The 15,839-nt window shown below is 41.0% G+C and overlaps 1 protein-coding gene across 1 annotated transcript in view; it reads left to right on the plus strand.

Moving 5' to 3' along the window:
• The window catches only part of adam19a (ADAM metallopeptidase domain 19a), a 168,158-nt gene that overhangs the window by 84,540 nt on the left and 67,779 nt on the right, over window positions 1–15,839 (plus strand). Inside the window, exon 4 of the mRNA XM_085758931.1 lies at window positions 8,481–8,562. Within this exon, the coding sequence (XP_085615057.1) occupies window positions 8,481–8,562 (82 nt within the window). The remainder of the gene's footprint in view (window positions 1–8,480; window positions 8,563–15,839) is intronic.

Genomic DNA, 15,839 nt, shown 5'->3' on the forward strand with positions numbered 1-15,839 from the left:
TAAGCTAACCACTGCCTGACTGTTGTTTTATCAAATAAAGTGTGGCAGGTGTCAGAAAATAATGAGCATTTAGAAGGATTTATTTATTTATTTTTTACAGTGCAGCAGTGATGAAGAGTCACAGTGAGATGCAGATTTATTTCCTGAAGGTGTCTTTCAGTCGATGCTTCAGTGTGATGTGATTCCTTTTCCTTTACTTTGTGTTGGACTTTGTTTGGCAGTTGTCTCCTCCGATTGTCTGTAACCTTTTCCCTGATTGAGATGAACCGCTCTGCATTGATTAGGCTGAGAGTCAGAGCCCGCTCTGCCCCGCCGGCACTTTATTAACCTGCAGTTTGCCTTTCCTCAGTTTCCACAGAAAAATCAAATGTCTGTCATTCCACCGAGTGTGTTTGCATCGGTTCATCTAAAAAACGTTAACGCCCGAGGAATGTGAAAGTGCTTAACACCTGCATGTTGAGACAAACAAGCCACATTTTTCTAATGATTTATAACTAACACAAGCACACACACATCTCTCATGATACATGTTTGTATGATTTTGAAAAACACTAAATATAGAGGCAGGTGATCAGAAACAGTCATAAGCAGCTTCCTTTTGCAAGATCAGAGGTCAGGTGGTTAACAACATGAACCTCACGTAGATTTAACCTTCATAACAGGAAGTGCATGAACAAACAAACCTCACATGCACTGTGCACAGAAGTATGTGTGCATTAGCTCAAAATAACTACTTACTGGCATTTTCTGAGCCTTTCAGCAACATCTCATGGTCTTCATCAATGTGTGATGGAGTGACGTGTGATTAAAGCTGAGAAAGAAGCAATTTTCCCCCCCAAAATTTAATAGATATTAAATCATATTATATTGAACATGCATGCATTTTAAACCCTCATTAAACTCCTTCCATCACACACCCACTCTGCAATATATTACACCACTGACATTATTCACTCGGCTTTCAAAAGTCAATAACACCAGGAAAGCTTCATTAGCACCGTTAAATTTAGTTTGGATATGAATTGATTGCCAAACAGCTCTCCTCATAACTGTCGAGACCCCCGACACCTTTTCATAAGAAAAAAAAAGAGAGAGAGAGCCTTTAAATTTGAAAATCTCCCCTATGCTGCTTTTGCACACTTCCTGTTGCATGAACGAAAAAAAAGAAGAGAAACCCTACGATAAAGAGGAACCAAAAAAGTGAGGTCATTTATCACTCACGTTTGATGGGTCATTCCATCACTAAAATATCAGTTTTTTTTATTTTTATTAATATACTTCTTTTTACTGTTTAAAGACATTGTTCTTCACCTCCTCCATCCTTCTCTTTCTGTTCATCTAAAGTCTTTTCTCCTCTGCTGCCTCCTTCTCCTGTCCTATGTTGACATTCAACAGGAAGTACGTTCCCTCCACAGTAATAGTGCAAATGTCAGGAATGTCAGGTCTGTGTGCTCTTCATGCGATTATTGACCCCGACTCTTTCGGTGTGTGTTGCCACAGAGGTGATCTTTCTAAAGGTCTGGTTGCTCTGCTCCTTCACCTGTTGGTGAGCGTCGGTCCGGCTTTGCTCAGGTGTGTTGCAGATATTCAACAGAGATCGCTGTGGTTTGTACTGCAGATGGACTGAGGACTTTTTTATTTCATGTGCTACAGATTTGATGGGTATCTCAGTTGCCTAGCAATGCATTTTACATCCATCATTATCATGTCTCCATGCCGGCGACACTCAAGGCCAGAGGCGTTGTGTTTTCAGTTTGTCCATTAGTAACACGCTCTTAAAGTTTGAGCTCAGTACAGTAAGTGTGACTGAAAGTTGGGTACGACAAAATAACTTAATACATAATTAAAGCAGGAGAAAACAATCAGTGTAAACGTAACCAGGTGGTTAATGCATTAGACTTCAAGCAGCACCGGTTTGTTTTAAAGGTCCAGTTCACAATGGATCCTGATGCTTCACTAGTGTTTTCATATGTTTCGTGTGAGATAATGTTAGTACTTCTCTGTTTTTTTGAGGATTTTGGAGGTTGTTGATTTTGGATTTTATTATAATGTCAAAGTTCAATCATGAAATAAGAAAATATTCAACAAACCCAGTGATTGTTGGTAGTTGAATTTTCCTTATTTTATGAGGATTGTTTAGAAACCTGATGTGTCACAGAGCTCAACTCTACAACCTGGATATTCTGTATCTGGTTGGTGTTGTTAGGGCTTTTACTAATTCCTCAAAAACAAAATCCTCAATTAAAATAATACAAAAACATACTTCTTTAGTAAATTTACACACACAGGGGCTTCATTTCTACTTAAACATGTAAAAAAAAACAACCTATAATTTCAATAAAGCCAGAAATACTCCCTCATGGAGACAAATCCACATCCACTCTCAGCTCCTGAGCAGCGTCCGTCCAAGAACCAGAAGTTTCTTTTTTCTTTTTACCTGACAGCACTGATAATTGATGCTCCCCAGAGACTGTGATCTCTTTTGTCAGCCGTGAATGTTTAACTTATCTTCGTGTACATTTATCAGTGAACCGGAAAATGCGGCCTGATCCCTCGATATCACCATGGATACTATCAAAGAGATATCCTCCTTCCTCCGGCCTTTAAAATCCATTCTCTATGCAGCTATGAAGAGTGCATCAGTGTGCAGCCGTACAGATAAGGCGGCAAGAAGTTGTGTCTCCGTCCTGGACAAAGGAAGCTTTCAGTCGACGGTAGAAACTGTTACAGCTTTAAAGCCGCGACTCTATTGTTAGTCGCCGTCCAGAAAGCTTCATTTGAGAGCTACTGCACCTCAAGCATTTACTGTATTTAATTTCCAGCTTGTGATTCAGCCGGCTCAGTACAATAATGACAATGGAGTCATTCAATGACTCCAGTATTCCCTGTTTTCGCTATTAGTCCCAGCGGCTGTCTGGCAATGCCCGTTGAGTAAGACCTCCCCAGACAGCAGGGTACTCCAGTCACTACTCACTTCCTGTCATTTTCATGTGATGTTTTCATTCGGGCCATTCATTGACTGACTGCATGTGGCCGTGTTTTCTCATGGAGTCATGGAGATTTGGTGGCAATGGCCTGATTGTATCAGGTGACTGTGACTGTGACTGTGTCTCTGTGGCGTGTTGTTGTTGTTGACATTTTGCATTCCACCCATTATCCTGCCAGTTCCTAATGAGAACACCCACAGGCAATGACTTTTAATAGAGTGAGTCATTCTGGGTCCACGGGAAGTCCGAAAGGTCAAGAGTTTCTGAAGTTTAAAAAACTTTCAACACTTAAACAAGACATATCTAGAAACACCACCTTCAACTAAACCACTTGAAGACTGAACTTATGGACATCCAAAACAACCAGTATCTCCATCATGATATCAACATCAAAACTGGCTCTTCCAACTCTTAACCCAACCAAGGCCACAAGAAGCGTCATGTTTGTTGACATCCATCTGCAGGTCTTACTTGACCCAGCTCTTTGTCCAGACTATGGTTATCTTACCTCAATGCTCTTCTTCCTGAGGTTGGGTCGCCAAGGCAGCAGCTCAAGCCAAGAATAAAGACATCGCTATTTCCCCAGAAACCTCATCCAGTTTTTTTCTGGATGATCCTTAAGGCCTTACCTAGACTTGTAGTTCTTGAGACCGGTCTTGGACTCAAGACCACTTTCTTGTGGTCTTGGTCTTGTCTCGGTCTCGACAGTGTTTGGTCTCGACAGTGTTTGGTCTCGGTCTTGTTTTGGTCTCGGGTCTCTCAGTCTCGCAATGTCTCGGACTGGCAGAACGGTCTCGAAGGGATTTGTAGCCTACAATATCCAGGCAGGCGTGCCTTTTTTTTTTGGATATCATTATTTATTCGCCCCCTTCAAGTGGTACCAATCACATGCATTTTGTGACACAGACACGTTGCCACTCGTCCTCTCGCTTTCTACAACTCATGCGGAATAGCAAAATATGGTGTAACTAGTTGTTGTTTTTTGGTCTCGTTCTCGGTCTCAGTCTTGAGCTCAACTGGTCTTAGTCTTGACTTGGTCTTGATACTTGGTCTTGACTTGGTCTTGATACTTGGTCTTGACTTGGTCTTGATACTTACCACAGGAGATGAGATCTGAAATCCCTCCGATGTGTTTTAGCGATGTACCTGGACAACCTTGATTGGGTGTCGTCTCAGGAGGAGGCATCTGAACAAGATGCCTGACCCTCCTCAACTAGATCCTTTAAACATAAAGTCACAGCCGCTCTTATCTGAGCTCTCCTCGCCTCTCTCTTCAAGGCTGAGGGTAGATACCCCAGAGAGGAAACTCATTTCAGCTGCTTTTATCTCCAATCTCGTTCTCTTGGCAATTAACCAGAACTCATGACCAGAGATAAGCATCAGGATCTAGATGGACCTCGACTCTCCTCACCACAACAGTAGTACAGTACACCACGTGCTTTATACCACTGACTCTGCACCGATTCACCTCATTGCTAATGAAGCATCCTTGGATTTGGACATCCGACCTTTACCACAGACTTCTGTAGTGGTTGTTTTTCCAGGAGAACACACAACATGTGATCTTCATGTGTTCCCGCAGCAGCATCTTTGTAGTGTGACAACACAGGAACATCGCTCCTTCCTCTCATCATACCTCTATCACTTGTATTTCCCATGTGGTTTCTCCTATAGCTTGTTTAAACAGGATATAGGAGTTTTTCTGGCCAACCACAAACAGGAAGGAGAAAAAGATCATGGGTATAGAAAACACCCTACCTCCACACATACATACACACAAAGCTGTGTCCGGCTAGTTATCCTCTCAGCCTGCTCATTAGAGCAAATTATATCAACACAGCAAAGGCGGCTGCCTCGCTGCTTTTTCTTTACTTTTATTCTTGGAAGTGGAGCAGCAGTTTGACCCCAGATAGACTGTGGCTTCGCAGCTGATGCTCTGAGGGAGAGAAAAAAAGATGGGTGTGTTTCTGCAATTATTCAGTATTAGGGCTGCTGATGAGCTGTTCCACATCCACTGGCACTTTTTTAATGAGTGTTCGCGATAAGAACATCGTGCTCAGTGCAGGAGTGAGGTCTGCCCCTGACAAAGGCTCCGAATCGAGAAGAAAAAACAAAGGAATAGATCGAATCACATTTTCTGAAGCACGCTCACTTCATTTTACACCAACGACAAATGGCCTGTTTGTCATGAGCTGGTGTTGACACTCGTTATCACCTGATGTTTGTCACATTCCTGTTTGTTGACCGGCCTCTGGAGAACATAGAGGACATAGGTTTGTTTGTGTCTTCATGGAGCTTCTTTTCTGCTGGAAGCCACTTGTTTGTTGACATCATTAGCGGACTCGGTGTCTGACATAACTTTTGCCACTTGTGTACAGTGTTCGAGGCAATGAAAAGAGTCGACTCGGGAACAAATGCATAAACCTCACAGTCCTTTTTTACAACTCACACTCTTGTACACTCTCACACTGGTGAGAAATGGTCCCTAAATTGTATAAATTTCAGAGACTGACCATATCTTCTCCATTTACGCCCATTCACAATTTTGCTATGTAAGGAACAAGTAGAAACATTTCAGGTTTCATTCATGTCTAAATAAAGTGCCGGTTCCTATTGATGAATTGATGGTTTGTGGTCTTCTGGTACTTTGCTGTATCTCTCTGTAAGTCCACACGGTCACTGTTCTTAATATACATGAATGTGTCTTGTCCTTTCCCCAGCATAGGTCATCCTTGACTAGATTTGAACAATACCTTCTAAGTTTATACTTTCCTTATACCAAAAGGACCTTCGTACCCTCGCAATGCATCATAGCAGTGTCTGCATGTAGCCATAAGCTGAAGGTTGTTTATGACCTTAACTCCTGGGGTTCAAGAAAATAAATACACACTGGTGTGAGTAAAATCTCTTTCACAGTAAACCCCCCAAAACTCAACTGAACCACGAAAATAAACTCTAAGCTGTTTTCCCTCCAAAACATTGATAATCGATCAAGCATGAATGAGCCAATAATCACACAAATGAACCGAGGCCAACCAGACCGATAAGTCTTTACCAGACAATTGCCTTCCAGGAGAGAGGAAGCAGGTCAATTGGTGGTGGGTCAAAAAGTCTATTTCCCATTTAATTGTGTAGTTCACTTGGAAAGATAGGGAGTGGCTGGATGTTTATCATATACTTTAAGAAATATAAGACTCCCAAAGACTGAAATCATTCGGTTCCATCTTGAACTTCAGTAACTTAAGTCTACTAAACTGAAGAGATTCAGACTCGTAGGGTTTGACATGTCACAAACCTAAGGAACAGGGGCTAAATAAACTTAAAACCTTGTCAGTACAAAGAAAGGGAGCAACCACTAACACATAAACAGATGTTAAATTCTACTAGCTGTGTTGGTTAGTCTGCTGGTCTTAGTTTCCTGTACCTGAGCCCAACCTACAGTCCTGAAACCAACCCCGACGTCTTCAGTCCAGCTCGGCCGCCTGAGTTATAGACCAGTGTTGTTTTGCCTCAGCACTCAGGTCATTTATCATACGAGCAGTGATCACTGTGGGTGCACATTTCCTCTAGTGTTTGCCAAGTTTCAAGGTTTTTTACAGCAGACTTCATCTCGCTCTCTCTTTTTGCAAGGTTTTTTAATTAAGCCGTAGGAAGCATTTGACTGTGATCTTTGTTTCTGCACCGTCCTGACAGCTTGAAAGACAGTGACCCACCATGAAAAGCAATCAGCTTTTTCTTCCCTCTGCCTTTGATGAAAATGCTGTGTAAATACTGCCCGGACTCAGATGGAGTTGAGTTTCACTCACTGCTGCGTTGTGGACCAGCTTCAATCAAATTAACTGTAGAGGACTGACGGTCTTTTTATATATAGCAGAGCAAATTGTCTGGAGTAAAAGGGGCGAGAAAGCTGGATTATGTTCCATTACGATCCCCCTCAATGAATAATACAATAGGGCCCCCGGGACCAAATGGAGATTGGGCTCATCTTTTTTACGTCCGTCTCTCTTTTTGCCCATTTGTGCTCTGGGATGTGTTTCTCTAGCACTACGGTCACTAATTCAGCCGAGCGAGGCCGAACGTCCTCGTGCTGCCGATCCAAACATCTGTAACACTCCAGTGTTTGTCCTGACGACGTCTTGGCATTTGATGGCCAGCTTCTTCATTCCCCAGACATGACAAATGTCACCGTCGTCTCCTGCAGGCTAAAATGGAGCGGGTGGTTTTTTTTTGTTTTTTTTTGTGTGTGTGTGTGAGTTGTCAGGTGACCTTTTGAAGAGACATCAGACAATAATCTCTTTTCTTTATCTTTAGCAACTTCTCAAACTGCAGACTCTCTCCTCTCCTCCAGCAGAGCAGCCACAGAAGCGCCGTTAAAGGCCGGATCAGAATTTGCATCACATTCAGCACAATCTCAATGAAGGCATTTGGATATTTTTTATTTTTTTCCCCCTTCTTTTTCTTTGTCGCTTTTTGTCATCAACATCAAAGACTCTCGGGTCCCGCTGATACAACATTTAATTTGAAGAAGATTAGGCTTTTTTTCCCTCTCTCTCTTTTTTTGTGTAATCAAGCCCGGCAATGTTAGAGAATGATCCACGGGACGTCAGCAAAGTAAAGAAGGAGGCCATGAATGTTTTTATAAAGCCGTGTGTTGTGTGAATTCACACTTTCTTCAAAGAGCAGAGATTCAGGATAAGCGAGGGCGAGGTCTCGCACATCTGGCGGTTATGTCGTTACTATATGTGTGTTATGATGAATGCTCTCTAGCATGTTTCCTGTTTATATCGTGGTTAGGGTTGGGTTAGGGTTCAGTCTCTATCTCAAAGGTTTCAACCAACGGCTCATAACTCTGTGTGGATTTACTAAAACCCACTGTACATAATATAAGACACTGTCTCTAAAATCAGTTTTTAATATTGCACCTCTATAAAGTTGACCGTAAAAATTATATATTAGCCTTCAACTTTGAAATACTGGTATATTACATCATATACTTGAAATAATGCCCCAGTTTAACTTTGTTCTAACTCACTTAAGTTATACAACACACTGTTGAGCACTGAAAATTAAGCCACTTGTCCTTGACTGCTGGAGATCTGCACATGAAGCAGCTCAGGAAATGTTTGTCATTGCTCAGCAACCGCACACTCATCTCCTGTCAGTCACTTAACCAGTCAAGCTAATGGCATCTGCTAATGTCATTAGCCGAGGAGAGGAGGGAAGAAAAAAAAAAAAAAAGCTCCTCCAGCCTGATTATAGCAGGAGATAACTTTGCCTCCGTGGTCTGTGTTCGGTTCTGGAGGATGTGACAGCACTTTGACCCACATGGACACAAAAGGGAAGATGCTCTGATTGGATGATGACAGGTCCCTTGAAATGATTCGTCAAAGAAAACTGTGATAAAATGAGTTCAGTTCTACCTGAATTCCTCTGGTATCATTAAAGTAAAATCTTATCTCACCACCTTTTTCCTCTTCTCTTGTTCTTTTGCAGCGAGCTTTTAGGTCCAGACTTCACAGAGACCTACTATACAGAAGATGGACAGCCGGTGACTGTGACCAATCACAATTATAGTGTAAGTACAAGTCTGCCCAGCTTTAAGATGGTTTTCATCCTGTTAGTGCTCTTTCTTACAAGGACGTTAATTGACTTTAACTTCACCTAAACTTAATTCAAGTTCTAATTTTAACCCCAGTTTAAAACCAAAACTATCATAGTCACTACACATATAATACAAAGTCTCCATTGAGATAAACAGAACCAAGGTCACGCTACTGAGAGTACACTGTGAGCATGGCAACAGGTGGTGACTACTATTTCTGTAGAATCAAAATTACCACACACACACACACACACACACACACACACACACACACACACACACACACACACACACATACTAGTTATTATTTCAGTTGTACAACTCAACAATTTAGCTGTTGCACTAAGAGCTTGCTTCATACAAGTGTTATACTGATTATTTTTGATGTGTACACTGTAAAACAACTGGTTAAAATAATAATAATATAAGTTGATTTAATATTGAAAATTCATGTACATTACACACTACCAGACAAATTGAGAAAAACTCAATTTAAAACATGACTAACAAAGTTACTGGCAGACTATAGGGGCCACTGGTTGTCTGAGGGGCCACACTTCGAGAGAGGCTGATGGTAAGGACTCAAATTGAGGTGACGTGCTCTCCAGAGTAAACGCACTGTCAACCCCAAGAGGCAGAAAAACCTGCATAAAGCAGTCGGCAGCACTTGCAGATGGAGTATGAAACACTTAAATAGGCAGATGCACAGCGGCAGAGAGGAATGGAAGTGATTCAGCTCAAGGCTTTTCTTCACTTTCTGTGACTGTAATTAAACAGCAGCCAGAGACCTGCAGCTGTAAAACACAAACGTCTTCGCTGTGTTTGCGTAACCCTGTTTGTTTGTAATTATGTAAAACACCAAATATACCCTACAGTTCAACTAGACAATAATTTAATCACTGTAAGATGACACAGTTTCGCAGAGTCATTGAACACATCAGTGATACAGCACAGGGGTGTTTCTAAACATAACGTGTTTTTATCTTTATGCTGCCTGTGCACATTCATCTGTCCCATTATCATGAACGCAACAGTAATGATACCATACCATACCATACCATGCTTCCACCGCAATGTTGAGAGGTCATTTCATTACATCTGTCACAAACATCAAGTTGGACTCAAGAATGAACTAAGTACAATATTGAGGTCAAAGGTCAAGGTCATGGTCTAAATGTCTTAATTATGCATCTACACCAACAACAGGATCTCAGAAACATCTAGATACAAGAATTTTCTTAGATTCAATAGTGAACTGATTAGAATTTACGGTCAAAGGAAAGGTTTTTGGCAATAACTTGAACATTTTTGCAAATTCCTACACTAATTATGGCCTAAAAGTCTAAAAAACTTCAAAAGATGAAGTCGGAATGTCTTAATTTTTTTATTGGCAGCCATAGACATCCTGAGACTTTATGGTAACTGGTGTCTGACACACTGCTGCTTAGTGACAGAATATAAATGTGTGTTTGGGTAAGACGACAGATCAAATGTGAAACCAGACTTGCTGTAGCGCTCCTCTTAGTCATTCCCTGTGTTCCTGCATCTGATATCAGGATGAGTTACACCATACATCAATGTCTCTTTGTTTTATGTGAGACAAATGTATTGGCCAACAGCTTGTGTTAATGCATCAGGACAGTGCAAGGTGCCCCAGCTCAGTTTGTTCTTTACAGCCTGTTGAGATGACAGAGATTTTATTTTATTTTTTAAAGGATTAAGAGGAGAACATTTCACCTGCGGTTCATTTCATCTGTGCCAAAATAAAGAAATAAGACACAGTTTTTTTTCTCTCTCGCTATTTTAATTCCTCTGACTCGTTACAAATCACAAAGTGAAATCTTCCCAGCAGTACATCACAAGCTAACTAGGCTACAGATTGAAATCCAGCGCTGGAACATGGTGGATTTTTCTTTGATTATATTTCAGTCAGAGACACTCAGGTCTCTGAAGTGATCTTTTATAGCTAATGGCTCCACAGTTTGGCAGAACAGGCTCTGCTGTGTGACGCTGCTGCTGCTGCTGCTGCTGAGAGAACTAATCCACATTAGTGAACATGGACCTTAGTTTTAATGACAGCATGAAATGCCACATAAAGACGAGCTGCAGCAGCAAACAGTGAGGGAAATTTGAGAGAAATTATATCTAGGAGGTTCTCCTGAAGGAACATGATTGGATGTTACTAACTATCAATGAGCCAATCATCATGAAATATACAAGAAATCCCCAGAACGAGTACATGTAACTTTTGCTAACAGTGCTAAAAACTGCAGTTCCTCCAATGACCACTAGAGTCTGGCTCCATTAGTGAGTCCAAGGGAGAACCAGTACTTCTTCTGGTCTAACTGGTCAGAAACCAGTGGCTCAGGGTTGCGTCCATCTTTAGATACAGATTGTAAATTAGCTTTAAAACACAGATAGATGCAATTACCAACGAACAGGCGCATATTGATATACTGTAAATACATACAAAGAAGCAGAACAGCAGATTACTGTCACTGGGAATATGAGAAACTCCAGTTTTGCCTTTAGGTCACATTTGAATGGCAAGGCAAGGCAAGGCAATTTTATTTGTATAGCCCGTTTTTACAAACAGTTTGTCTCAAAGGGCTTTACATGGCATCGTAACAACATCCTCTGTCCTTAGACCCTCACATCGACTGAGGAAAAGTCGATGAATGAGCTTTATTGAAAGATGGAAGCTTAACAGAACAGAAACAGAAACCCCTTAGAGCCAAATAATTTAATTCAGTTTATTTTAAATGATTAACTGAATTAAAACTGATATGAATCTGGTCACAGGAACAAATAAAGTGATAATTAAAATATTGAAACGGTTTTTAGGCTGTTATACTTACAATACAGTCTAGTATCCATCCATTGTCTACATGTACAGTATGAACCACTTATCCATTATAGGGTGAGGTATAGTTGGGTTATCCAGTCAATCACAATGCCCAGAACCAGTATTTGTATCTTGAATCTGAATAAATACCCAAATATTAAGGGTTTCATTTTGTTTCCTCTTGGTTTGTTGAGATCACAAAAGCTTTCTTGGTGTTTGGTTCTTTGCTCTTTCATCAACAATGTTTAGCAAAGCCACCCTCCTCTTCATCCAACGTCCACTGAACTTGTTTTGATTTCAATCTTTAGAGTCTCAGATTATTGGGGGATCTCACAGGCTCAAGAGGTTTTTTATGATCAGAGGTGGTTTGATGCACTGATTGGCCCTTTGATCAACTTCGCTGTTAAGTGCTACATCAGAGGAACAAATCATCCATTTGTCCCCCGCAGACTTTTGGCTGCAGCTCTGGGTGTCCAATTATGTTCGCTCCAGCTTTGTTAAGTGATTAATGGCTTTGTCAAACTAAAGTAGAAGTTGAAAATGAAGCTTTGTTTCATTCCAGAGCGGCTGCTGTTTGTTCTCACTTTCTCATTTCGAGGTCATTCGAGTGGTTTAAGGCGTGGGAGCTCACCCACTGTGCACAACCGTCACTTGGTTTAGAAGTAGCGTTGTAGAAGTTGTACCAACACAGATCTGATATGAGTACAAACTAAACAAAAACTTATTGGTTTGCGAAGCCTACTGACTGCTCATTTATGTCGACGATACACCGTTGTCCGTCACACACAAGTTTGAGGATCGATCTTAAGAACAAACCTTTTTATTGCTGCTGAGGTCCTGAGTTTGGATTGACAATGGACAGCTGCTCAGCTGGAGAGCAGGACGATCAAAACATCTGCATTAACAACAAGCAAAACAGGAGATTTATAGAGGAAAAGTTGGACTCGAACAGTTACATCTGCTGCTGGAGCGTTTCATTAGACGAATACAGCAGCAATTCCTTCGACATTAGGCAGCTTGAATGGAGGCCAGTCCAGTGTTACAGTGATCAGCTATCTTCAGTCATCTGGACCAGGTCCTGTTTCTGCTTCGTTCTGGATCGCCAGCTGCACCGGATAGTCTCTGTTAGGTATGCAAAGACGTGGGATAACCAATGCTAACACTCCTAGCCATTACACAAAATGTACCACAAGCTTGAAAGAGTTGTCTTTATTGTGTGTTGGCGACTTCTGTACAAAAGGTTTGTGGCCCTCACCTACGTAAGTCAGAGGACCCGATGCAGTCCTTCGAAAGCAGAAGTAGCATTAACAGTGTTGTTGTTCTTCCCCTCCGGCCAATTAGTTGCAAATCCAGCTGGGAACAGATCCCGCCCCCACAACCAACCCATGGCACAAACAGGACTTAAAGCTAAAAGAGTTTGTGCAGAGGAAGCTGAGGACAGACTGGACTTTACCCAGCAGCGCCCACTCGCATAGTCTCTCTGCATCCACTCAGCAAGGGTTAGGGGGGTGGTTGGGAACTAGATGTTTAGAGTTCATCATGACTATAGATTCTTTGTCCAAAGATTCAGAGCTAGTCGATCAACATTTCTGACTAAAGTGTTGAAGCCCTGAAACATATTTCCAATGAAAACTGTTGAAAAGTGTCAGGACAAATTAAGCTCATCAACCTGTCTGAATCAGCTGTACTCGGGTTGCCATGTTGATTTTGAGTTGTTGAGTTGATTGAGTCAAAGTCAAAGACCATAACTCCAATTGCCTAAAGCTTAACATTGGTAGAGAGTGAAGACAATGTGTGAAACTGAATGTAGGAGTTAAAAATGTATTTCTGTTTTTTCTCTGACAGTCCTGATCTTGATTTATTTTATATTCTATGAAGCTGTTGAGATGTCACAGCTGTCACTCAGAGGCTCATGTAGCTAAATGTTTATGGCTGTTTGCTGCGATAGTCAAATTGACAAGTTAATCAAATGTCATCCCTTCTGGCCTGTCAATATCAATATTCAAGAGGCCTTTCTTTGTCTGACATAATAAATTTAGAAGCTTCACTTTTCCAAAACATTGTTGATCACTTGTTTTTTTGGATCTCACATCCTGTGTTATAATGCACATAATGAAGTCTGGGTTGTTGTTTCCAGGAATAAGGAAGGAACATATTGACATAAATATTCAGAGTATGAGCAAAGTGGTTTTAGTGCTGAGAAATGAGTCACTTTTTGTGAATATAAAGCTCCATTACACACTATAGGAGAGGGAAAAACGCAGAAAACATAATAGGTCCCTTTAAGTCACTTTAATTCTTTGGGAAAATTGCAGACAAGGTATTAAATATAACGACAGTTTCTTTGACAAAGACCGGAAGAATAACAATAAAGATTTTTGGCTTCCATCAATAACCAGAGACACATCTTCACCGTGTCTGTGCTGCAGTTTTACCCACAATAAGCTCATATCAGTTGATAGATTATATGGGTCCACGCATATTAATCAGCCTCTAAGAAGAAATGTCTGTATCTTTATGGAAATACTTTCACTGATTAATGATTAAAAACACTATACACACACACACAAACACACTCAGTTATTCCAAAAGGCAGTTCAACAAGCTTTTAAAGCTGTTTTATTTTAAAAGTTTGGTAGATAAAGCGTTTCATTATTCTGCTGCAGTACAGAGGGATAATCCTCCTGGAAGTTGATCAGACAACAGCTTCAAAGAGCTCTGATTGAACGAACGCTCTCTCATTCAGTCACATGGAGCCTATTGTATTGTTTAGAAAAGAACCAGAGACCTCTTCACCTTTTATTCAGGTAACATCACCACAATGCAGAGTGATACAATACAATAGGTAAATCAATCGCAGATACAGTTAATAAGGTTCAGAGGTTCCACTTTCGATGTCAGCATCCACATCTAGAGTCTGTTTCAACCCTCAGGTGACATCGTTAAGTTGAATGAAAAAACGTATTGTAGATCGTTCCAGGTTGTGGTCAGTTGAGTTTAAAGGAATAGTTAATCACAAAATGAAATTCAGTCATTATTGACTCACCCTCATGCTGATGAATACTCTGGAGTAGTTTTTTATTCCTCAAAGTGCATCTGGAGACCCAAGAGGCCAGTTCGTAGTCCAACGAAAACTTTATATGAAAGTAATACTGTAGCACCCGACACAAAAAGGTCCATAAAACTACACAAAAACCATTTAATATTCCTCCACACTGCTCGTCTACTGCAATCCAAGTGTCCTGAAGGGATATAGTCCAGAGTTTACTCGAAACTACGTCATTTATAAAGTATGTAAAGTTCTCGTTGGACTACGAACCCCCATCCCGGGTCTCCAGATGCACTTTGTATTCATCAGCATGAGAGTGAGTCACTAATGACTGAATTTCATTTTTTGGTGAACTATTCCTTCAAGTGGTGATGTCATTTTTGGATACTTTGTAGTTTTCTTGCTCTGGACCAGTGAACCCCTTTGGTTTGTTCAGACTCTCTCCAATTTGGATCCATCAGGTGTGACCCAGGTGTCCAACATGGTTGAGTGTGGTTTTTATCCCACCAAGGGTAAAGTCATTAAGTTCGGCGTGACGTCTAATCCACCTCTAATCCCGATGATTACCTGTTTGATTTGGCATTTGGGCACTTTTCTACGCTGGTGCCTCTGTAAGAAATCTCTGACACAGAACATTGAGAGCTCTGTCCTTTTTTCACTATAATGCTACTAATCCCTTCATGTTTGGTTTGGAGTCTCTTCTGCCGTCTCACTTCGCATAAACCAGCTCGTTCTTGAAGAGGTCTTTTGTCGGGAGAGGAAACGCTCAGAGTTCAAACCTGAGGTCAACCCCGGTGAGGTGAACTCAGAGAACTTGAGATAAAAGGACGACTCACGCTGCTCAGTTTGCAAATGAAACAACAGGATTCTCCTCGAAAACCAAACACCAAAAAAAGAAAGCAGCATCCATGTTTTTTTTCCCCTCCAATCTCCCTAAAACCACATTAAACGCTTAAAACCCACCGGCCTGTGGGTCTCATTGGAGGGTAACAACGATATACTGTGCATCAGCAGATACAGATTTTATCCAAACAATAAAACAATTCAATATCAGACATCAAAGTGTACAATGCTGCTGTACAGCTGTCCAGTGAATTCATCACCACAACCTTGAACCAGAATAAAGTGGCAGATTTGGACTTTTTCCTCCAAAAAGAACTAGAGTTTGCAGAGCAGAGAAATGAACCATGTTTAGTCTTAACGCACTGAAAACTCACCTCATTTCATGTTTCCTGTTGGTGGTCCAATGATCAGATCTTGAAATAATTTGCAATTAAATTTAATCAAATCTTCTCAAATCTTCAAATCTGAGTCTCACAGGAGCTATGATTCACAAAGAGATCTTAATAATTATTT

Source organism: Trachurus japonicus, chromosome 18, assembly GCF_045865225.1.
Source record: "Trachurus japonicus isolate A0001 chromosome 18, Traja_1.0".
In the NCBI taxonomy this organism is placed as follows: Eukaryota; Metazoa; Chordata; class Actinopteri; order Carangiformes; family Carangidae; genus Trachurus; species Trachurus japonicus.